The following is a 26,574-nucleotide window of genomic DNA, read 5'->3' as shown; positions in this document are numbered from 1 at the left end:
TTAGAAACTTGCCCAGTAAATGAATACTGTTGCATCTATACAACATCTATACTACAGAATACAACTAAGTAGTAAGAGGTAACAAAGGGCTCCTATGTCCAATATCAAGGTGCACATCAAAAGACACTGTGTAAATTAAGTCAGGAATAAAAAAATTAAATACTTTACAATTTTAGTTTTGCTTCCTGAAAACCACAGGGAAAATAATCAAATGAGTAATTACCATGGACTTGGGGGAGGAGAAGGGAACTGACAACAAAGGAGAGAGTAAGTTTCAGGGGTATAGAAATATTCTGCATCTCAAGCAGAGAAGTTATGTAATGGTACACGCTGTCCAAACTAATCAAATATACATCTTTTAAAAGCTGACCAATTTATTACTGATATCAAACCTGACATTTATTACTGAAAGTATAAATGCATTTAATATCCAATTTTAAATAAAATGTATATTCTTCTAAGGCTTGCATTTATTTTCTTAAAAGATGAGTTTGGGTATAGAGAGTTACTCTTCAAAGAGTTATAACAGGTAATTGGGAAAAAAATAATTTCAAAGGAGAGACCAGGTCCTTGATATGTTCATTGGTAGCTATTTCTTCAGAGAAACTGTTTAGAAGTAAAAACAGTTCTGGTTGTCATAAAGTTGTCTCCGCTCAGGCTTTTGTTTCAAAAGCAGTTCAAATAAATCCTAAAGTGGACAACATCAGGGCCAAGAGCAATAATAGTTATGCCTGTTTCAGACAATCATAGCTTCCGTTTACCAGTTAGGTTTCTCAGTATTCAATTTTGGATGTCCTCAAAAGAAATACTTCATCTGGCCTTGGCAGTTTTCTAATCTCTGTGTCTCTAGAGTCCAGTAACGAACACAGACATGGTGAAAACTGAGTCTCACTCCCATGGAGCCTGTGTCAGCACACAACTCGAGGAATAAAACACTCTACTCCTGTTTTCAACATGACAGCAGGTAGAGCTTCAGAAAGGCTTAGTTATACTGAAGAATTATTAACATTCAATGATGCATTTAGGATCAAAGACATTGTCTTTAAAAAAGCATTGTAACACTAATATATTTCAACTTCCCCATGTTACAAATGAGAACATTGAGATCCAGAAAGATCAAATCATTAAACTAAAGTTATTAAAGTGGTTAGAAATAGAGCCAAACCAGGTTTTCAAAAAAAACCCATTTAATAGAACTTTTCTCTTTCCATTTAAATTGTCAAATATACTGTGTTAATATTGTTTTCACTATCAAAGAGTAATAATAGGCAATGTGTCTCATGCTACTGACTCAAAAACATATAGCTTTGGTAAGAATACAAGAAGAAACTATGACAATGTCATCACGTCTCTGCAGAAACAAACAAAAAACAAAGGATTTGAAAAAATTATAAAGCCCTCAGTAAGTATTCAGAACTGAAAACAGCCATTTTTATTCCATGTCCTATATAGTTAAATTTAGTCTTCCTCCCCACCCCATGCTCAAGGAAGCTTATACACAATATTACTAAGATAAATGTTTTTCTATCAAAATAGGATCCATATTATTTTAAGCAGGTTATTTAAAAAAATTGACATAAAATCTTTTCTTCCACCATTGTAACTGGAAAAATATTGATCTTCAATTGAATGTGGGTTTTTATTTTTATTTTTTTGTCACTTCAAATTTTTGAGGATTTACTCATAGGAACAGATGTATGGTATCTATCGCTATGAAAAGTCTCATTGAGAAATACTGCTGTCTCATTGAGAAATACTGCTGGTAGTGTGGAAATAACAACCTCCAGCCAATAGCAAATTGTCCTCTCTACTCATCAGGAGCAACACGGCACTCAGGAGAGCCAACTTCTCTTATAGGTTAAAGTTTACAATAGGTCTGAAATGGGAACAAATGTTGGAGACTAGCAGAGAGCTTTGTCTGTTGCTTGTCCATAGGTCAATTGACAGCCTTTCTCATCTCGCTGTGTTTTACTCCTTCTAAAGCGGGAGAGAAAATGTTCTTTTAGTGTATGACAGATACAAAAACTGAAGGGGAATAAATGGGTAGACTAATTTAAGGGCACATTATCTTCTTCAACACACACACACAAACACACACACAAAAGCACACATACACACACAAACACACACACCTATATTTCATATACCTACACCTTTCAAATGGGCAGCAGAAAATTAAACTTATGATTCCATAAACTCTGAGAACTGATAATATGAACAGTAAGCAGTAAAACTATCTCCAGTTATGTCTCCTTGAAGTTCAGCATGCGGCAGATAGAACCTAAACATAGCTATCAACTGTGATAGGAAAAATCCCTGTTAAAGTAAGCAAAAAATATTGCTTCAAGGCAGCACATCATGGTGCAGAGAATGAAGCTCAAAACAGGTCTAGAGAAATTCTGCATGTAGGGAATGAAACCTTGAATTCCAGTTGGATGAGGTTAAACCAATTATGACAAAGCTGAATTGTTGCCTTGTATTAAATGTATGTAGCATAATATAAGCAACACATGTATTTATGCAGTGTGTATATATGTAGAAAATTTAAGGCTACAGAAAAACAGTTAATTCCAAATGTTTGGCTACAGGGCTACAGTCTCATTTGCTATCCTTAGACATTTAACAGAATACAAATACCAAAAAGTGAGTGTAGTGAGAAGAATATACTTTTAATTTTTATTTTGATGAAGGACTGGAGCGATAGCACAGGAGCTAGGGCGTTTGCCTTGCACAGGGCCTACCCGGGGTTCAATTCTTTAATCCCTCTTGGAGAGCCCAGTATCCCCTCACACAGCAGAGCCTGGCAAGCTCCCCATGGCGTATTTGATATGTAAAAACAGTAACAAGTCTCACAATGGAAACATTACTGGTGCCTGCTTGAGCAAATTGCTGAACAATGATGAACAATAGGATGACAGTATTAAACAGTGCTAAACATGAAGTCATTCACAATAATTTATTATATTCAATATTTCAACACTAATCCCACCACCATTACACCTTCCCACCACCATTATTTCAAAAGTTCTGATCACCACTCAAGCCTGCCCCAAAGGCCGATACTAAATAATTTATTGTTCATTGCATTTTATGAATAATCTACTAAAAAAGATCCAAAAATGCTTCCTTAGAGGAACTGTGCTAAGATTGTTGTACATCTCACCCTAGAGACATTAAGCTCTTGCATTAGAGATTACTATCATGTTGTTACAGGTTGAGACTTTGTGTGCTAATATATATATATATTTATATATATATATTTTTAATTGAGATTGGTTGCCTTCTACTTTATACTCCATCAGATGTGGTGTTCTATTCTTGGTACATGATGAAATAAGGCCAAGTGTGCAAATATTAATTCTATACACAGAAAAGGAAGGGAAGTGTCATATACATAGTCTACATGGTTATAAAATCACAACTTTCAAAATGTTAAAGAATTGGTAGAGACAGGTATGGAATAATAGGAGTCACAAAGCTAATATCATATTATACATGTTCAGCTTGTATATGATTCTGATTATAAGCTAAACAATGATTCTAATATCTATAAAACATCTTTTCTTTTTGACAAACAATAAGTCAATGAAAGGGCAATTCTTATACTATTATCTGCCTCACACAACTACTTTAGAGTTTACATATGTAAAGTTTAACTAAATTGTTTGTGTTTGGGAGAAGAACTTAATTCTTTTTTCATAAAACTCAAGCCAAAACAAAAATACACTACTGAATGTCATAACTATTTGCACTCAACACATCAAATAAAGGGCTAATATCCAACATACACAAATCTCAAAACAAAAAACAGCAACAGCCCCATCAAAAATGGGAGAAGAGACTAACAGATGCTTTCCTAAGGGGACACCCGGCCAGCATGGATATGAAAAACTCTGTGTTATTACTTATACTTTAGTAAATAAAAATAAAAACAATAGTGGAAAATCATCTCACACTGATAAGAATGGCATTTATAATAAAGTTAGAAAGCAACTAGCATTGTCAGAGATTTGGGAAAAAAGGGACACTCATCACTGTTGGTATGAACATTCTCTGGTATAGCCTTTATGGAAAACAATATGGAGATTCCTCAAAAATTATTAAAAAGAGTTTTCATATGAAACAGTATCCCACTTCTCACCAGCTATTCATAAAAAAACAAAAGTATTTATAATACAAGATATATGCATACTTATGCTCAATGCAGTACAATATCTAGGATATGGATATAACACAAATGGCCAATGACAGATAAATGTATATAAAAAAGCTGCGGTTATATATTTTTTCTTTTTTTTTGGGGGGGCGGCCACACCCGGCAATACTCAGGGGTTACCCCTGGTTCTGCACTCAGGAATCACTTCTGGCGGTGCTCAGGGGACCATATGGGATGCTGGGAATCGAACCCGGGTCGGCCGCATGCAAGGCAAATGCCCTACCCGCTGGGCTATCGCTCTAGCCATATATATATATATATATATATATATATATATATATATATATATATATATACATATATATATATAATGAAATATATGGAGCTATAAGAAAAAGAGACATCCTTTCAGCAGGTCCGACTTTAGGGGGGAGAAACTCCAAACAATAATAGTGAGTTTTGTTGAAATATTGAATGTAATCAAAGTGAAAGTAAAGTGAAATTTATCAGTTACACAGGCGGGGTGGGGGGCTAGTGGGGGGGGCTAGGGGTGGGGGGGGTGGGGTGGAGCTATACTGTGATTCTTGGTGGTGGAATATGTGCACTGGTGAAGGAATGGGTGTTCGAGTATTGTATAACCGAGACTTAAACCTGAAAACGTTGTAACTTTCCACATGGTGATAAATAAATAAATAAATAAATAAATAAATAAATAAATAAATAAAAATTAAAAAGAAAAAAGAAAAAAAAAAGAAAAGAGACAATCTCCCACTTTGCTGCAAGTTGGATGGAACTGGGGCTTCATGCCAAACAAAGTAAGTCAGAGGGAGGACAAATGTCAGATGACTCCACTTACGTGTAGCACTATAGCACATTCGTTCTGTTGTTCATCGATTTGCTCAATCAGGCACCAGTAACATCTCCATTGTTGTTACTGTTTTTTGCATATCGAATACGCCACAGTGTGTATTATATAAAATATGAAAATGTGGGACTTATCAACAACAATGACAGACCGTTAGTCATGGATTACTGAGACTACCAACCAAGGTGTTGGGGAGAAGGGAGAGGGCATGATGGGGTGGATTAAAAATAACATTAAGTCATTGGTAGAGGGTCTTAGGCACTGGTGGTGATGAGGTGTAGATAATGGGCACATTAACATCATAAATGTCAATAATAGTGTCAACATATTACCTAGACTATAATAGCAAGAAAGAATCACTGAAATCATGAAATGATTTGAAAATGAAGTGAAAATTAAAATATAAAAGAAGCATCCTTTCTTCTTCTTCAAATTATCTGAGTTGATTTGTTATGGTTTCTGATTCACTCCCAGGGTAGATTTATGAGCTAACTGTTCGTGCTGTAAGCTGTGGTCCCTTCTATGTTTTCTTATTGTCCAAATCTGGACCATTTCTGATCATTATGCACTACCCAAAGATCAAAGGAGGGAAAGAATTATGGATGAAGGTTTTGAGGTAAGAAAAGAAAACTGCACATTCAAATGTTTTTTATAGATTTTATTACCTAAGTGTTCCCATCACTCATTACCACAGATAATCAGAAACTCTAACGTTTGTCAGTGCCTTTAAGTCAGAAGGCTTATCACCTAGGTGAAAACCCATAACATCAAGCTCCAGACTAATTACCTTGAATCACTCATTCTGACACCAGAACTCTACTCTCCACATATATCTAATTGCTTTGGCTTCTCAGTCCATTATTCACTTTCCCATCCAATGCCTTGCCTCATCCTTGAATCTGAGACCAAGAATCTCCTTAACTTCTGTACAGAGGCACTAGAACTACAACACCATCAAATATGCTGGAAAAACTTTCCACCAAACAGTCCCTGACTTGGTATCCTACGTTCTAAGTCCAATTCATGAAAGTGGTGTTAGAAAGAAAAATAAAGATATGATAGATGTGTCTATGGATTTGCAGCATTGGAGTTCTTTCTATTTTATTTGTTTCATTTAGGCATGGACCAAAATTCCCATTTCATATATGATTAAAAAATGTTAAAAATGCTTAATTTTGAACACAGAGAAGAAGAAATAGTGCTCTAAGATTTATTTTTATTTATAGTTTCTTTGATCTTTATCTGGGCTGGAGTGATAGCACAATGGTAAGGCGTTCGCCTTTCACGTGGCCGACAGTGTTTGATTCCTCTGCCCCTCTCGGAGAGCCCGGCAAGCTACCTAGAGTATCGAGCCTGCACGGCAGAGCCTGGTAAGCTACCCGTGGCATACCCGATATGCTAAAAACAGTAACAACAAGTCTAAAATGGTGACGTTACTGGTGCCCACTTGAGAAAATTGATGAACAACAGGACGACAGTGCTAAGACAGTGCAACGGTGCGACACGACTACTTTCCTGGGGCATGGGATACTGGACAACAATGAGAGATTATTCCTAGTTCTTTGCTCATGACTCATTCCTGAAAGTGCTGAGGGGATCATATGGTATGCAAGGGACTGTAGGGAGCCATTGTACAAGCCTGGCTCATATTTTTTAGTCAAGTGGAGGCTTACTTGGGATTCATGTAACAAGGATGCCACTGCTGACCTTACTGATCTTATCATTTCGCCATTTGTTTCTCACTAGCCAACACCCATGCCTGACCTGCATTTTACTACTGTTCATATGGGGGTCCAAGTATGCATAGTATACCACCTCCTTCCAGCAGAGAGGTATAGTATTGTAACTGAAGTAAAATAAACTCTCTCTCTCTCCTCCTCCTCCTCCTCCTCCTTCTGGCTCTGTGTCTGTTCATTCAGCTGCGTCCCCTCCTTAGCCCCATGAAGGGTCCTCCCTGCTGGACAGGACAGGACCCCCACAAGGGACGGAACCAGGGTCAACTACATGCAAAGCAAATGACTTAACCCCTACATTATTTCTCTTGCATTAGCACTTAATGCAAACATTTTAAATTCAGCATAATAATTTGAACTAGAGAAATTACTTGTGTGAGTATTTAAATGCTGACCAGGGGGACTGTACCATGCAAATTGTAGTAACAAGATGGTTTAAATAAGCATAACTAAAAATATCTTAGAAACCAAAGCTTAAAATGTGAAAGGTTACCAGAAATGGTTTAGTTGGCTGTACTTAAATTATTGTGATTATCTTATCTGTTAAATAGGCATTTATCCCTATCATTTGCTTATCTACATGAGTTGTCTGGTTTGAACTGGATTTAACTTTTTAGTTTTAAGGAAGTTTTAATAAGAAAACTGATTACATTAGAAGAAGACACCTTCACAAAAACAATATATAACACCAACCACTATTAATTTTATACATGCCTACTTTATTCTATCATTCAGCATTGGCTCTTGTATAACTCAAATCTGTATGAGGTTGTCAGTTGATTTACAGTAGATGACCTGGCAGCATATGAAAATAATTTACTGAGCCATATGTCTCATGCTCTGTAAATCAATAACTTGAATATAGAGACATCTCAATTAAAAAGTGCAAGGAGAGCAAAGTATGCCTCCTTTTCCAAATCATCAACATGGCAAGCAGTACAAGGCAATGCTTGTTTAATTCTTCAGAGGTAGATGGGGAATCTATTCTTTCAAGTTAGGACACATAAAATGAAGAGTTGCCATCACCAAAGGAAAAACACAGCATAGACTATTTAGCAAATCACCTGTGAAGAGTGGAGCAAGAATTTGTAAAAGTATCAATTAAGTGTTTGGGGGAAATAGTAGAGGAGATGTATGGAGCTTGCCTTGCATGTGGCCAACCTAGGTTTGATTCCCAGTATCTCACATGATCCTCAGAGCCATACCAGGAATGATTCTAGAACACAGAGCCAGGAGTAATCCCTGAGCACCTGTGGGTGTGACCAAAGATGAAAAACAAAGAAAACAAATAAAAATAATGCACCAGGTACATTTCTGTAGCATCTGCATATAATCACAGACTTGAAAAACTGAAAAGGATGTGAAATTTGACACTGAGCAAAGATGGTTCATCCATCATTCCAAACTTGTTCTTCCATAAAGCCTCTAAATTAAAGACATAAGCATTGGCAATATGAGCTACAATGAGATTAATAATCTGGAGACTCAATGGTGATCTCTTCCTGTAACACAACTGGAAATTAAATCACTATTATCCTAGCCTCATAACCAAGCACTATATTTTTTATCACTTATCATACAGTTCTTCAAACCTCAACAATAGAGACATTTTCCTGATGAAAATTTTAGGGCTATATCTCAAATTTTATTCTGTTTTAGACAGTCTTATGAGGCATAAATATAACAAAAAATTTATAAATGTGAAGCAAGATAGAGAAATAAAAGCATATTGTCCCTTATAGGGTGCTAATATTGGTCCAGGAATATAGTTATTCAAGTTTGTGCTTCTATATGAAAATTAGTAGATTTTAACTGTGTTGGCTGAACTTTGACCCGGCCCCATTTTAACTGTAATTTGAAGCTGAAATATTCTTATTGCACTCGAATGAAATGTAAAAAGAGCTATTTTTTTCAGACCTCCTTTAAACTTCAAGTTATATCTTTTTAAAAGGAAAAAAAAAAGTCATTGATTTCTTTAGAATAATTTTTTTACTACTCCTAAATGTTTCCTCCCAGTATTGAATAAATGCTGACAGTCTGATTAGATTCACACTCTCTTTCTACATTAAAATGAGATTTTGATGACCAGTGAAATTTCATCCTTTAGCAGGTCTTTCACAGGGTGTGCTTACAGATCATAAAGCCACACATCTCACTGGAAGACTCCTTGGAAAATCATCGGGGAAGTAAAGACAACAAACTTCAATAAAGCCGAAGTATGTGAGGTAGAAATGGAACATTTTAGAAAATAAGTAAGTCCAAATGCATTATGATGGGTGGACTCAGAAGAAACGAGATTGATGGCTGGAATATTTCCTCTCAAATGCAACATAAATTTGCATAATGGAAATTAAAAAGTGTTACTGGTACAGGGACACATGCATAGGAAGTAAAATGCTCTGTGTAGACAATACCTGGAGAATTGCTGCTGCAGGCCACGCATCTGAATTCTGTTGCACTCAGATTCCAATGTCATCTCCTGCAAACGCTTCTCACTCTGAAGACGTAAGTGTCTCTCCTCTTCCAAATCATGTATCAGCTTCTCATGCTATAAAAGGTACACAGACAGTGACTTTTAGATTGCTTTTTTTATCTGAATAAAATAATTGTTGGTTACTAAATGCTTTATCTCTACACACACATACACAGATATAGATGATAGATAGATAGATAGATCCTATTACAAACCCATCAATAGAGTCTGCTATATTAACCTCTTATTATAGACAAAGAAGTCAAAGATCAAAGACATCCAATTAATGTGTCATAAAATGCAGAAGGCTACAAGTTCTTAGATCCTGACTGATTTGACTTTAATGTTTTGATAATTTTCTAAACCAGGTGGCCTTCTGTGCAGATATGAAGAACTATGACCCAATCATTCTAATAAGTTCATAATAACTCAAGTAACAATGAGCAAGATCATTAGTGCCTTTTCAGAATTACTTCATCTCTTCAATCTCTGTTATATGTTTTAAGAGGAACATTACTGGCTTTTTATAGAAGGAACAGGCATTTCAAGTTAATTAGACCATGAAACTCAAGAGAATAAGATTAAATAATTAGTTTTTATTTTGTCCAATTAGGTCTTCACAGATAAAAGTAAGCTAAACCAATTATATTTATAATCCCAGAAAACTAGTTTGTCTCATCAGTAGGTTTTAATAGAGAAGTTAGATGACCCAAAATAGATGGCTCAGCAAAACCTCATTCTCCAAACAGGATAGAGCACAGAAACTCAGATCACTCTGTATCATTGACTCACCCACGCTGATACTGTTTTTGTTTTGTTCTTACTGATTTGTTTTTGATATGTTATATTTGTTGTAGTTATGGTCATTACTAAATACAGATATATGTTTTCTAGATGGAAACCAAAGACTAAATGCTTGATTATAAAGGACCTATTTTTTTCTAGACCTGAATTCTTAAAGAGAAAAGAGGGTTCTCGTCTTTCCAAATAAACCAGACCCTATGACTCTGTATTATAATTTATCAAAATTAAACCACACCCATTGCATAGAGCATAGTCTCAGGAGACCATAGTAAAGATAAAATTTCCCAGTTCTATTTCAGCAGGGGGAAATTTTCCTGAGGGCCAAGAAGGAAACATTACACTAAGATTTAAGAAAAAAAGTTCAGGAGAGATAATATAGCAGGTGGAGAGCTTGCCTTCCATATAGCAGTTCTGGTTTCAATTCCCAACATCCAATGTGGTTCCCAGAAGACTGCCAGGAATGATCCCAGAGTATAGAGCTAGAAGGAACCCCTGAGCATCACCAGGTGTGATCCCAAAACAAAACAAACAAACAAAAAGCAAATTCTTCCAAAATACTTACGTATCTTTTGATTCTATATCATTTACTCATATTATTCTACATAAAATGCCCTCTGGGTTATCACTACTTAATTCTAAGATTCTTTCTATTATAGCCCTCTCTATTTCTATTTTCCAACTCAAATTTTAACAATATCCTCTAAAACTTTTTTCATATTCTGTCATCATTCTCTCCTTCCCCTGATTTCCACCAGTCTATCCCATCTTAATCATCCACTGGGTCATACTTTTTATATATTATTTTTATATAAATTATCACAATTTTCCAACTAGAAGAACATCTACCTGAGATCAAGGGTATATATAGAGTGTATGCACACTTGTGGAACATTTTAATACATAGTAATATCAGGAATATATTAGCTTGATGATTCCCAAATCTGATGTTTGCTGTCATGTTTGTGCCTCTCTGTCCAGAAGCCTTTAATGGCTCATTTTCAGCCTCCAAAGTTACCCCAGCAGAATTTGTCGGATTTTTATTTCTTTTTGGGTCACACCCAGCGATGCACAGGGATTACTCCTGGCCGTGCACTCAGGAACCACCCCTGGCAGTGCTCAGGGGACCATATGGGATGCTGGGATTCAAACCCGGGTCGGCCGCATGCAAGGAAAACACCCTACCCGCTGTGCTATCACTCCAGCCCCACCCCAGTAGAATTTGTAAAAAATAAAATTAAAACCAAAATGCTATTCTGTTACTTTCCATCAGCTTTGGAGAAGAAAGAAAATAAGGCTGCAAAACAGATTTAAGTTTTTTTTATGTGCTTATTAATTTATACCAGACAATCAAGTGTTCACCAATCAACACTGAACTCTTACTAGAACATTTTAAGATTATACAGCAGAACCAGCCTAATCCTCTTTTAATCTTTTGAGAATCAACAACTGTAATGTGACATTTTTCTTCAGAAATTTACAAACTAAAATTAACCAGCACCCAAATTCAAATATTATGTTTTAAGAAAATGGGTGTGATAGAAAAACTCTATTAAACAATTAAACAAGCTAATATAAAATGCTATTAAATTAAGCTATACTTATTATATCTAATTATAGCTTTATTTGATTTTTACATAAGTTGCAATATACATTTCCCTGTAAGACTCCTTAAATTCAATATCCCTATTATTTATGAAAGATACAGTTATCCTAGAAGCAGAAGAAGAGATAAGGAACTATGAAATTGATTTTGTTAAAGTTGTACTATTAGCTGTAACAGAAGAATCAGAATCAGCTTCTAAGATGCTTAGATTGAAGTTCCCTTTATACATTTGCAGTGCTGATAACATCACCCAAGAAAGGAAAAGCTTTTATTCTAATAACAAAGATTCAGAGTTCAATATTTAAAAATGAAGGGAGGAAAGTAAGAGGAGTTTGAACAATAAAAAATGGCAGGGAAGGAGAAAAATTTTCAAGGTTAAAAAGACAGATGGGCACTTAAAAATATCTTCAATCCTAGAATTAAACTCTAAAAAAGAAGTGCTATAGGTGAATTACCCATACAATTAAAGTTCTTAAGCAAAAAATTATGTATTGTTTTGATAATTAGCAAAGGGATACATTTAACATTATTCGAGAAGTATTTTCAGGATCCTATAGTAAAACAGCATAATAAAATGAAAACTTGGCATTTCGAAAATGATTATTACAAATTATTAGTCATACAAAGATAGAACTCATGGAACTCACGGCTGCTTCTCCTGGAAAGGAGCATAAATTGAGGCTCCCATAGCCATGCCACCGGACTCTGCGCCAGAAGCTGTTTCCACTTGGGGGACCTCTGAGAGGGTGGGTGAGAGACCTCCCTACCGCAAGGGATCCAGCTGCGGCAGCGACCTCCACTACCCAACTGCCGCAATGCTCCAGGCCACTTTCCACACACTCGGGCTTAGCTTCACACATGGATGAAGTCCCACAAAACCCAGGTAATGAGGAACTTTATGACCTTGAACTCTGGGCTCCATGGGACCCGAGAGCAGAGATCCTCTGGCTGCTTTCCCTCCCTCTCCAGCCACTCAGGGGTCACACTCATAAACCACCTCCTGCCTGCACCAGATAAACTTTTCATCAGCTACCCTCACACATGAGTGAACATATTCCCACATCATAAGACACTCCCTATACATTTTCCATAAAATCATAGAGGGATATATATATATGTGTATACATATATATATGTATATGTATATGTATAAGTATATATATATATATATGCCTCTCAAAGAGTCCAGCAAGCTACAGAGTATTCCACCTCACAGCAGAGCCTTACAAGCTCCCCGTAGCATATCCAATATGCCAAAAACAGTAACAATAACAGGTCTCATTCCCTTGACCCTGAAAGAGCCCTCAATGGTTGGGAAAGAAGAATAAGGAGAGGCTGCTAAGATCTCAAGGCTGGGGCAAATGGAGACATTACTGGTGCCCGCTCGAGTAAATTGATGAATAATAGGATGACATATGTTACTGTGATACAAAGATAGAATAGAATGGCTATTGATTATAGTTCATCATAATCCCGTTGATTGTCGTTTTCCTGAGCGGTCTCAGTAATATCTCCATTCATCCTAGCCCTGAGATTTTAGAAGCCTCTCTTTACTCGTGATTATAGTTAATAATTTTTCCCTATTATAACTTGAGTTACAAGTAAAAATTCATGGTAGTATTATATTCACAATTCAATGTAATATAATTTATTTTACATAAATAATATATAATTATATTAAGTAATGCTATGACAGACACTGGCAAGCTAATCTGGCATATTTGATATGCAAAAACAGTAACAAGTCTCACAATGGAGTCGTTACTGGTGCCCACTCAAGCAAATCGATGAACAACAGGAGGACAGTGCTACAGTGCTAAGTAATGCTATATAACTAAAACTAAAATGGTATGAAAATCGCACACTGATCTAATTTCTACAATTTTTATCAGCTCATGTATGATTTTTGGTGGAGAATACATATAGCACTAGTAGTCTTAGGGTTTATTACTTTGATCCTTCTGTTACCTTGTCATGAAACTTTAGTGAAAAAATCACTCTCTAACCTGCTAACTTGCTCGGGTCCTTTACAAATCCTAGATATTAGGTGTTCATGAAATTAGCCACAGCAACAGTCATGGGATTCAGGAATGACTAGATCCAAATATGGCACCTTGGTATATTGAACATATTCTTTAAACCAAAGAAGCTGGAGAAATCAGGTGCAAAAAAGGTCGTTCTGACTCACCCCTTCCTTTCCTGAAATAGTTCATTAAAACCCTTATATGAGTGAAGCCTTCCCTGTTCTGAAGAGTAAAGGTCACCACATATCGTTGAAATCCTCTTATCACTAGAGATTCATGAAGAAAGACAAACCATCTTAAACCAATCCTTACCTGCATTTACCTGCATAGTTACTTCCTCACCATTTATTACTCATAGATCAATCCTTCAGTGTTACAAATTCATTGTTTTTGTAAAAATGTACAAAAGTTTCTGCTCTGGTTACTTCGCTCATTCTCTTGTGAAATCTTTATTGTACATAGAAAAATTCAATAAAATTTGTATATGTAGTCACAATTAAATTAGTTTAAATCCTTTTTGTTTGTTTTTGAGAGGTCTGGGGGGCCACAGTCTGCTATGTTCAGGGCTTACTCCTGGCTCAGTGCTCAGGAATCATGCCTGATGGTGCTTGAGGGACCATATGAATCCCATTCTGTGTATGCAACAGAAGTGCTAGAAACCCTGTATTATCTCTGCCTCCTAATTTAATTCTTTTTTTTTAATTTTATTGAATCACCATGAGATAATTACAAGATTTCATGTATGGGTTACAATCACACAATGATCACCCATCCCTCCACCAGTGCACATTCCCCACCACCAATATCTCCGGTATACCCCTCCTTTCCCACCCTCCCCCTGCCTCCATGACAGATAATATTCCCCGTACTCTCTACTTTTGGGCATTATGGCTTGCAACACAGACACTGAGAGGTCATCATGTTTGGTCCATTATCTAATTTCGGCATACAACTTCCATCTGAGTGATTCCTCCAGCGGTCATTTTCTTAGTGATCCCTTCTATTCCATCTGCCTTCTCCCCTCCGCTCATGAGGCAGGCTTTCTTAATTCTAGTCAAAGACCTAAGGAAGGTGGAGAACTTTCCTTTTCTGATGAGTGTAGTAGAAGCATAATTACCAGTGACATTATGACTATAATGACAAAACACTCAAAAAATGGGAAGCATTATAGAAATACAATGTATAATATATACATTATATATTATGACACACACACACACACACACACACATATATGAGAACAGAGGTGACTCGTGGGAGCGCACCAGCACTGGATCATGACTCAGAGCAGCAAATGCATCACCACATGAGAGAGTGGCCAGGGAGAACAGTAAGAGGGACAGGTCACTGGCAAGGTAGACACAGAGCTATGGGATTCTGCATGGCACCCTGACTTTGGGCACTCTGGCCCCCAGACCTGCATTCAGACATGAGGGCCCAGGGTTGTGAGTCTGCAGTTCAGAGCTGAGGCTCTTCAGAGCCAGAGAGCAGACTTCATGAGACACCCCACCCCCAATCACATGGGGCTATGGCAGCCACCGCCAAAGGCGCTCACCCATTCGGACAAGGAGCAGACAGTGCAGCTGTGCAGGAGATGCATACCCACAGCCCAGAGCCTGCCCGTGGTCGGGTCCCAGAGAGCCAGGTGCCACCATGATACTTTCTGACAGATGACCAAGTGTTCATCTCAAGAGGTGGAGAAAAAGCTAGCTAAACCACAAACTTAGCCATATGAGGTGCCAGGTACTGAGCCCAGGTCGACCGCAGGCAAGGCAAGTGTCCGCTGTACGATGCCGTTATGCTGCTGCTAATCCCCCAGGCTCCTTCTCAAGTCCCAGAGCAAGCCCCAGCTTCCCTCAGCAGCCCCAGGGGCCTCCCCTCAACATTCTGCAGGAGTGAGCTGCAGAGCACGTGCAGCATTGGACCACACACGCCCGGACTCCACCACCACCACAACTCCAAGCGGGTGGCTATGATCAATGACCAGCCCAGCTCACTTCTGAGTTTCTGGGAACCTCTGCAGATGGCAGAGCACAGGCCAGAGGCAAGCTACCGAGAGTATCCCACCCGCACAGCAGAGCTTGGCAAGCTACCCGTGGAGTACTCGATATGCCAAAACAGTATCAGTGACGGTCTCCATTCCTCTTACCCTGCAACCAATATGTCATCAGGCTACACTACCACATGACAGGGACGAATGGAAAAGTTACTGGCATCTGCTTGAGCAAATTTATGAATAATGGAATGACATTGATACATCGATACAGTGATATAGATATCTATATATACATATAGATATATATAAAAAGTATATATATAGAGAGAGAGAGTTGGGGGTGAGTCATCACACAGATTATATCAGAAAGTGATAGTGACTGGTAACTACCCCAACTTCTGGGCACAAATGAAATCATACTGCATTCCTATGGGTTCTTCAGAAGCTGCACAAATAATAAAAGATGTGCCAGAAAGACCGATAATAAAAACATCAAGAAGTTTCTTAATATATTCTGCGTAGCTCACCCACATCCAATAAAAGATATGCAAATCAGAGAGGGCACTGAGAATAAACTGAAGGTCAGTAAGGAAGATTAATAGGGAAAATGCCCTGAAAACAAAGATGGGCAGATCAAACTTCAGCTTTATCACTGAAAAGATAATTGAGATTTCGTAATCCAAGACCAAAGGTTTGTCAGAAGGTGGAAGAGGGGAGGAGGATCAAGATTGGAGCTGAGGTTACATAGAGAGAGTGAAGTTGCAGATTTCAGAGGATAAGACAAGGTTTTATTGGATAGTATAGAATAGAAAAAGTGCTGTTAAACTATAACATGGCACAACTGGGAAAGAAGTGGTAAAACAGAGACCCCAGAGGCACTGGTTTTAATTTGGTTCTCAAACACTTGAGGGTTTCAGTGGATCATGAGAAGAATGACAGAATCTATGCAATGTTTGAGCAAGATAATTCTTCCTCAGGGTAGACTCCAAAAGTGAAAGACTACTTTAATAGGGAAAAGTAGCAATTTCTCTTTTTTTTTTTTATTACTGTCATTCATTATCAATGTTTCTGTGAGTAGAAAAATGCCTTTCCATGTGCTTCTTTTTTCTGGCTCCCTATTTTAATAAGCATCCCAGAAAACTGTTCATTTCTTTCAGTCTTTGAATATCTAATTATATTGGGACAATCAAGGAATGCAATACATTAAATTATAAACCAAGTACATAAGATTGCTATCCAGAGTCAATTAATTTCTAATTAAGACATATTCCTTCCCTTACTCCAGTCTTCTCCTTGAGTTCATTTGTTTAGACTCACTTCTCAACATTTCATGGAAAACAACCTCATTTATTTGACCATTAGAATCTTATACGAAGTCAGTCTTTCTTGATTGACAACAGATCTTCCGATCTTGTAATATTAATTAAAAATAGTTATTATTCTACCTGTTTTATAGATTCTAATAAGTTAATTTTATTAAGTTCCCCCCTCCTTGATTGAAATACTAAGTATTCTTTCTGTTCTATTGATACACTATATATCATATAAGGGCAGGGAGTGATTTAAATTCCTATAGTTTTTCCTACCATTTTTCTGTCCTGACACAACCTATGATAAGCCTAGTTTAAATTTCTCCATTGTATGCCTACCCTGTTCCTTTCTGGTTTTACTCCACAACATTTAATGGAGAATGAGTACATTTCTTCAAATAATTTAGATTTTCCATTTCAAACCTTGCCATTATATTTTTTCCATTGATCCTTCTTTATGGGTTAAATACTCTCTGGAGGTTGTTGGGCTCTCTGAGAGGGGTAGAGGAATAGAACCCAGGTTGGCTTTGTGTAAGGCAAATGCCCTACCACTGTGCTACCACTCCTGCCCAAAAGTAAAGAGAGGCTTCAAAAATCTCAGTACTAAAATGAATGGAGACATTATTGAGACCACTGGAGAAATTAGATGATCAATGGGATGATGATGATGATAATGATGATCCTTCTAGAAATGCAAAGTGGAACAAGGAAAGCCTCTTCAACAAGTGGTGCTGGGAAAACTGAATAGCTACCGGCAAAAAAGTGAACTCTGACCTCTGTCTAATACCAGGCATAAAAGTCAGATCAAAGTGGACTAATGACGTCAATATCAGACATCAATCTCTAAGGTTCACAGAAGAAAAGGTAGGCAGAATTATCCATGACATTGAAGCTAAAAGCATCTTTAAGGACACAGCACTGACCATGCAAGTGGAAGCAAACATAAACAAATGGGATTACATCAAACTAAGAAGCTTCTGCACTTTAAAAGAAAGTGACCACAATACAGAAAGAACCCACAGAATGGGAAAGAATATTTAAAAAATACCCATCTGATAAGGGATTAATATCCAGGAAATACAAGACACTTGTAGAATTGTATAAAAAAAACCCTCCAACCCCATCAAAAAATGGGGAGAAAAAATAAACAGAAGATTCCTCAAAAAAGAAATAAAAATGGCCAAAAGGCACATGAGAAAATGCTCCACATCACTAGTCATCAGGGAGATACAAATCAAAACAACAATGAGATATCATCTCACACCACAGAGACTGGCACACATTCAAAAGAACAAAAGCAACCAGTGCTGGAGTGGATGTGGGGAAAAATGGACGCACCTTAACTGCTGGTGGAAATGCCGAGTGGTCCAGCCTTTCTGGAAAACAATGTGGACATTCCTTCAAAAACTAGAAACTGAGCTCCCATATGACTCTGCAATACCACTTCTGAGAATATATCCCGAGGATGCAAAAGAACACAGTAGAAATGGCATCTGTACCTACATATTCATTGCAGCACTGTTCACAATAGCCAAAATATGGAAACAACTCGAGTGCCCTAAAACAGATGACTGGTTAAAGAAACTTTGGTGCATCTACACAATGGAATACTATGAAGCTGTTAGGAGAGATGAAGTCACGAAATTTGCTTATAAATGGACAAACATGGAGAGTATCATGCTAAGTGAAATGAGTCAGAAGAAGAGGGACAGACATAGAGGACTGCACTCATTTGTGGAGTGTAGGGTGAAGTGAGGCTGACACCCATGGACAGTAGATACAAGGGTCAGGAGGATTGCCCCATAGCTGGAAGGCTGCTTCATGAGTGGAGGGGAGAAGGCGGATGGAATAGAGAAGGGATCACTAAGAAAATGGTGGCTGGAGGAGCCAGTTGGGATGGGAGATGCATGCTGAATGTAGATTATGGATCAAACATAATGACCTCTCAGTGTCTGTATTGCAAGCTATAATGCCCAAAAGTAGAGAGAAAATATGGGGAATACTGTCTGGCATAGAGGCAGGGTAGGGTGGGAAAGGGGGGTATACCCGGTATATTGGTGGTGGGGAATGTACACTGGTGGAGGGATGGGTGTTTGATCATTGTGAGATTGTAACCCAAACATGAAAGCTTGTAACTACCTCATGGTGATTCAATAAAATTTTAAAAAATATTTTAGGGGCTGGAGTAATAGTATAGCGGGTAGGGCGTTTGCCTTGCACGCAGCGGACCTGGGTTCGATTCCCAGCATCCCATATGGTCCCCTGAGCCAGGGGTGTTTCCTGAGTGCGGAGCCAGGAGTAACCCCTGTGCATCGCCAGGTGTGACCCAAAAAGGAAAAAAAAATTAAAAAATGATGATCCTTCTTACAGAGCATTTCAAGAGCTTTCATTCTCCTGCACTCAAATCTTGAAAGTCAGCTGTTTTTACCTGTATCACTTGTAGCCCCATTGATCTTCGATTTGCTCAAGCGGGCGCCAGTAACATCTCCATTTGTCCCTGTCGCAAGCTAGTGTAGCCCAATGATACATGCTCGCTCCAGGAACAGGAAGAGCCTCAAATCGTTCATTCAGAGATTTGACGAAGAAATCTGACCATCTAGTTGGTGGGTGGCCATGAGGTCTTCTGACGTCCCGTGGAATCCAGTCAGTAACAGCTCTAGTCAGCGGTCCTCTCTGAATCGCATTACATGACCGGCCCATCTGATTTTTGATGCTTTGGCAAACGAGACAGTATCCCTGATTTTTGACCATCGACGGAGGTCAGAACTCCAGATTCCTTCTCTCACTTGAGTGAGACATGATATTCCCAGCATAGCTCTTTCAATTCCTCTTTGGGATACCCTAATAGCATTCTCATCCTACTTGCATAGGGCCCAGGTCTCTGAGGCATATGTTAGTGCAGGAAGAACAGTGGAATTGAAAAGATGTGCCCGGAATTGGAGGTTCTTCATTTTCTTAACCACCTCTTTGATGCTCTTGAATGCATTCCACGCTGCTCTCTTCCTCCTGCGCTGTTCTGGCACCAAGTCGTTCCTCATGTTGATTTCTCGACCAAGGTACACATAGCTGCTGCATTTGGAGATATTCATTCCATTGAGAGCAAATGGAGCTTCAGGGACCATTTCGTTTTTCATAAACATTGTCTTGTTGAGATTCAGCTGCAATCTGACCTTTCCACACTCATGGTAGAAGTCGGCCAGCATTTGTGCGCTTGGCTAATGTTTGGCGTTATGAGAACGATGTCATCAGCAAAACGGAGGTGATATAATTGCCGACCGTCTATCTTCACTCCCATTTCTTCCCATTCCAGTTGTCGCATGATGTTCTCAAGGGCAGCACTGAAGAGTTTTGGTGAAATGGTATCACCTTGCCGCACCCCTCTCTTTACATCAATGATCACTTCCTTGTAGAACGGTGAGACCCTGGTGGTGAATCCACAATACAGCTCTCGAAGGATTTTGATATACTGAGTTTGAATGCCCTGTTTGACACAACATAAAACACTTAATACCTATTATTCCCATACCATATTTGATAGGGTTCAAATTTAGTGTAAACCATGGTAACACCTCTAAGGGTGATTGGAGGCAGCCCTAAAAGCCTCAGTCCCTCTCAGAGAGCCCAGCAAGCTACCGAGAGTATTGAGCCTGCACGGTAGAGCCTAGCAAGCTACCCGTCGAGTATTCGATATGCCAACAACAATAACAACAACTGGCCTCATTCACCTGTCACCGAAAGAGCCCCCAATACGGCAGCATTAAGAAAGATGAGCAAAGAGATGCTGAAAAAATATTGGGACAAACTAGACTGCCAAAATGAAGATAGACTAAGATGATTGTCTGTACTTTCAACGCACGGTCACTAGCATCAGAAGCATCCATCGATGACCTGATGGTGCAAGCGCAGAGGATCAAGTATGACAGCATTGGTCTGACCAAAACGAGGAGACATCAATCACATCACGCCATCTTTGACACTGGAGAGGAATTGTTCTTCGGAACATGTGACAACAGAGGCATTGGTGGTGTTGGTTTCCTTGTCAACATGAACTTGGCCATGAGCATCGATTCACTCGAAAACCTAACAACCTGAATTGGACGATTACGCTTGAATAGATGTGGCTCACTGCCTGAAGTTTCTATCTTCATTGTCTACGAACCAACTTCCAACTATGATGAAGAAGAAATTGAGAGGTTCTACATGGGACTGGAGAAGTTCTATAAAGAAGACCACACCTTCTACAAGATCATTGTTGGTGATTTTAATGCCAAGATAGGTCCTAGAAGGTCACCCGAAGAACTCCACATTGGGACACATGGCCTGTTTTTACTACAGAGGTAAATATGTGCTCTGCTTCCCGCAATATGATTCCCACCTAATGTGTGCTCTCTGCCATAAAATGTTAATGTTCTTCTCTGTATTTCTATCCTTCCCCCCTTCTTCCCTTCCAACTATTCTTTCTTCCTTTCCCACTTCTTTTCTTTCTCTTATTTTTGGGGGGTGGGTAGGGGCAATGAGTCACACTTGGTATTCAGAGCTTCGTCCTAGCACTAAGCTCAGGGATCATCCCTGGAAGAGCTCAGCTTCCTTCCCCTCCCTCCTTCCCTCTTTCCCTTCTTCCCTCCTTCCCTCCTTCCCTCCTTTCCTCCTTCCCTCCTTCTTTCCCTCCCTCCCTCCCTCCCTCCCTCCCTCCCTCCCTCCCTCCCTCCCTCCCTCCCTCCCTCCCTCCCTCCCTCCCTCCTTCCTTCCTTCCTTCCTTCCTTCCTTCCTTCCTTCCTTCCTTCCTTCCTTCCTTCCTTCAATGTAGCACAGCGGGTAGGGCGTTTGCCATGCACGCTGCTGACCAGGTTTGATTCCTCCACCCCTCTGGGAGAGCCCGGCAAGTGACCGAGAGTATCCTGCCCACATGGCAGAGTCTGGCAAGCTACCTGTGGCATATTCGATATGCCAAAAACAGTAACAACAAGTCTCACAATGGAGACATTACTGGTGCCCGTTTGAGCAAATCAATAAACAACGGGACTATAGTGCTACAGTGCTACATACACAAGGCCCGCAGTTTACCAGAATCACATCTCTGATCCTGAACTTGACTTTTTAAAGCTTACATTATTATCCAAAATCTTTTAAAATGGTGTGCTCTTATTTCTATGCTAGGTGATATCTGGCTCTTTTTTTTCTTGCTTTTTTTAAATGAAATTCCATACATGATTAATATATCACTGAACATTCCAAAAGTGTTGAATACATTCTTGTTGAGTTAAATTAAATCTCCTGACCCCCAACTACTGTATTTTCCATTGTTGGCTGACAATCCTAAGTTCGCAAAGTTTATATCAGTGACTTCATTTTCTTGATGACATTTTCTTTGGTTCAGTAATACCATATATGGTACATCAAAGTGAGAAAACAAATAACAATTATCTTAAATTTGCCATATAAAAAATTGAAGCAGGGGGCTGGAGAGATAGCACAGTGGGTAGGACGTTAGCCTTGCACTTGGCAGATCCAGGTTTGATTCCTAGCACTCCATATGGTCCCCTGAGAGCTGCCAGGAGTAATTCCTGAGTGCAAAACCCAGTGTAACCCCTGTGCATTGCCAGGTGTGACCCAAAAAGCAATAATAATAATAATAATAATAATAATAATAATAGTAAAATAAAGCAAAGTTAGAAATAATATTCAATGAAAGTAAGCAGAACTGAGGATAGAACTGAGATTTCACAGGGGGATAGGTACAGATGCAAAAATTTCTAAATTCTGTAGTAGAGAGATGATGATTCGTACCCTGGTTATGGACATATTATGGTAGCATTGTGTCCTTAAAACTTGTTGACATTTATACTTTCATAAACCAGTGTTACCAGGAAAGTATATATGCATAGACAGAGATAATAGCCAAATAAAAAACAGAATAGATATTTACAAACCTGTTTGTCATGTTCCTTTCCATTTACATTTAACATCCTGCAATAGCTTAGAAATTATAATCCAAAACTTAATGCTTCATATATTAATATTTTCACTCCTCTCTTTAACTATAAAGTCAAAAGTTTTTCAGAATTTGAAGGAGGTTTCTCAAAAAGTATTTGCAATTCCACATATTTTTTTACAATAGCACATTTCACTGTTTTTCGTGGTTGTTGTTGGTGTTCATTCAACCTGATGTTAAAGAATTGTAAGAAGGAAAAAAACTATTCAGGTTAATAGTTTTTCATCTGCAACCATAATCCTTATATTCACATCTTTCTTTGATGACAGGTATAATTATATGTATGAGAAATCAGAGTATTTGCTATGATAATTATTCACTCATCTCAAATAGGAGAATAATTATAATGTCAACAATGGACTATGCAAGGTACTTGTGGAGTTTTCATTTTAAATCTGCCAGGGAAAAGTCTTCTGGGAACACAATAATTAACATTAATTTCTCAAAAATACTTTTTATTCATTTTAAAGACATCATAATGCTTCATACTTCCCATTTAATTCTGGAATACTCTGACTACTTTTTAAAAATAACAATTGACCTTGAGAATATCTGTGTGTGTGTGTGTGTGTGTGTGTGTGTGTGTGTGTGTGTACACAGTTGGCTTCCTTAGCTTCCTTTACTTTGTAATACTGGACAAAATGAGAAATTTGAAATTTGAAAGCAGTATGCCTTATGCTTGTTACCAAATGTGAATATTCACATGCTATCATTGCATTAAAAGGTCAGCTGTAATATTTTAAAGATAAATCTGGAGCTAATCACTAGCTCTGGTTCAATGTTTTGATATTTCATTTCATACAATTATGAAAGGAGAAATTGAAAATGTTCTATTTTGAATAATTAGGATTTATGTTATCTCAGGATGTAAGGTTAAATTTAAATGCCATTTATATAGAAATTATTGAAAGTTGTAAACACAGTTCATCTACAGACCAGGAAAATATATGGCTCAAAGGTAATGCAAGTACTCCTATTGGAAGTGCATCTAACTCTTGGTTAGTCACATAGGACGAGAAGCTTACAGCGACAGTCTCAGCTTCTGAGTGGTGGGAAATTATACCAAGGGAATACAAGTGGAAGATATAACAGTCTACAGTGCAAATAACATCATGGAAATCTGATCAATGCAGACCTAAGTTGCATTTTTTTTTCAAACAGACCTAATCTGATTTTGTTTCCTTCTTGTGGATCCTCTGTCCGGCTGTTGGCCTCCATATTTCATGTGATTTCCACCTGTGGATCCCTTGAAATATCCTGGAAGTCCACTGCGGACAATGACTCTTGATTGAAAAACACTCGCATAGACTTTAATAACCAAAAGGGTCTGATAAATATTGGGGTATGGGACAACTCACAGTGGAAATGACCAGTTCATGGTGACTCATTTCCAGTGTGCAAAATAAATATCAGAAAATGTGATATCATGTGCCCATTCTGTAATCTTGGCTTCACCTCTGTTTCTACTCTTGGTTGAAAATTTGGTTCTCTCATTGAGAACTGGTCTCTACTCAAGGTCTTAGATGTGATTGAACACAGCTTAGATGCTTATCAGTTTCTACATGGACACATTAGTCTGTCCCTTTTCTTTCAGTGTTATAATCAAATGAAAACAGCAGACTTTATAATTAGAAAAGCATTTTAGATCACAGAGTCCAACAGAGGCCCTAAAAAGATGCTAACATCAGGGTGATGGCCACCCTCTCTCTATGATTACATAGGATTCAGAAAGCCTCATTATTGTCTCCCTTTCCAAGTAGTTGAGAGAAGAACAAATTTTCAAGGGGTAAAGTCAGAATCACATCTAGACCTTTGGATTTATATGTGAAACTCTTATTTATAGATATATTCCTTTGGAATAAAAATTTGATATGTAAACTCAACCCCAAGTTCTATATGAACATGAACAATTAATTAACAAGTTCACGAAACATTTTCACCATTATTATATATGTATATTTAAAAGCTATCTCACAAAAAAATTGACTCCTCATTCTCTAAGAAGCAACTATGTAGGAAGTTTTTTTTTTTCACTAGTCCTTAAATGTTATGGAATGGTTCCTTCATTTTTACAGTATAGAGTGCCAACACATTACTGCATGAATATTTGTTTTTACATAGGTTAATACTCCCATAATCTTTAAGATTGAGATTCAACATGTAATCGCCCCCACCCAAAAAGAAAAGTTCCCAATTAGTGAATGTTATCTGCCATTACTTACCATTGTCAAAAAAATCACGTGGGTCATTACATACATATATCATTCATCACAATCAGGAGCTTTGAACAACAGGTTTCACCTCTTAGACCAAGAGGAATTCCAAACGTTCTAGTAGTTACAAAGCATTTGGTATATTGTGCATTACTATATTAAGCAGTTACTAACTTCAAAATAGCACAACTCTTATAAGAGTGTGTCTGCCTTCATTTAACTTTACTTTTTATCATAAAAAAAATCTTTCTTTTTTTTAAATTTTATTGAATCACCATGAGATAGTTACAAGCTTTCATGTTTGGGTTACAATCTCACAATGACCCATCCCTCCACCAGTGCACATTCCCCACCACCAATATCCCAGGTATACCCCCCTCTCCTACCCTCCCCCTGCCTCTAAGGCAGACAATATTCCCCATACTCTCTCTCTATTTTTGGGCATTATAGCTTGCAACACAGACACTGAGAGGTCATCATGTTTGGTCCATTATCTACATTCAGCATGCATCTCCATCCCAACTGAAAGAACCAATCTTTCAAAAAAATGTGGTCCCTGGCAATAAATGTGAAATTCAAAGAATGGAAACATCCCATAGATGTTTAAGGCTAGGAAATAAGCATACAAACTTAAAGGGCTCTTGCCCAGTTATGGAGAAGTGTTTAACTGCAGAATGAATTAAAAATGGGACATTTCTACAATACAAGTGTCAATATTGTTGAAGAATCCTGATTATATTTTCTAAATTTGTATCCTACAGTATCCACCACTAAATCCATGCAGGAACTCTTAATATTTTCCAAAGCAATTGTTATTAAGTTATGAAGCTAAGGCCACAGGAAGCAAGCAGTGGAATCCGAGTTTGCATTTGGGCCATCTATGCTAGGGCCAGGGTGTCTCCCTTCACTTACAAGTACCAGAAAGTTTTTCTTCTGGTTTTGTAAATTTGCACCTCAACTAGTGAAACAACAGATAACATAAAGCCTCATTCCGGGATCAGTTCTAACTGTAGGGTGTAACAAAACTGAAGAGGCAGTATTAAACACAGAGAGATGGTTTTTACATTTAGGAATATTATAATATCATGAGACCACTGTAAATCACAAATCCAACAGCTAATGGAAATCCACAAATATTGGCGCACATTTTCTTACAGAATCACTGTCACTGTCATCCTATTGCTCATCAATTTGCTCGAGCAGGCACCAGTAACGTTTCCATTGTGAGACTTATTGTTACTGTTTTTTGGCATATCGAATACACCATGGGTAGCTTGCCAGGTTCTGCCATGTGGGCGAGATACTCCTGGCAGCTTGCGATGATTAATACTTTAGCCTTTATAGACCATATGGTCTGTATTGCAACTAGTCAGTTTGCCCTAAAAGCAGAAAATCAGGCAAGTAC

At 38.1% G+C, this 26,574-nt stretch overlaps 1 protein-coding gene across 1 annotated transcript in view; it reads right to left on the bottom strand.

The window, feature by feature from the left end:
- The window catches only part of NCKAP5 (NCK associated protein 5), a 1,232,229-nt gene that overhangs the window by 594,335 nt on the left and 611,320 nt on the right, over positions 1-26,574 (bottom strand). The window contains exon 5 of the mRNA XM_055122815.1: positions 9,169-9,302. Within this exon, the coding sequence (XP_054978790.1) occupies positions 9,169-9,302 (134 nt within the window). The remainder of the gene's footprint in view (positions 1-9,168; positions 9,303-26,574) is intronic.

The sequence above is a fragment of the Sorex araneus genome, chromosome X (genome assembly GCF_027595985.1).
Source record: "Sorex araneus isolate mSorAra2 chromosome X, mSorAra2.pri, whole genome shotgun sequence".
NCBI lineage: Eukaryota > Metazoa > Chordata > Mammalia > Eulipotyphla > Soricidae > Sorex > Sorex araneus.
Note: the sequence above shows the minus strand (reverse complement) of the source record. Positions and strands in the feature narration are given on the sequence as shown.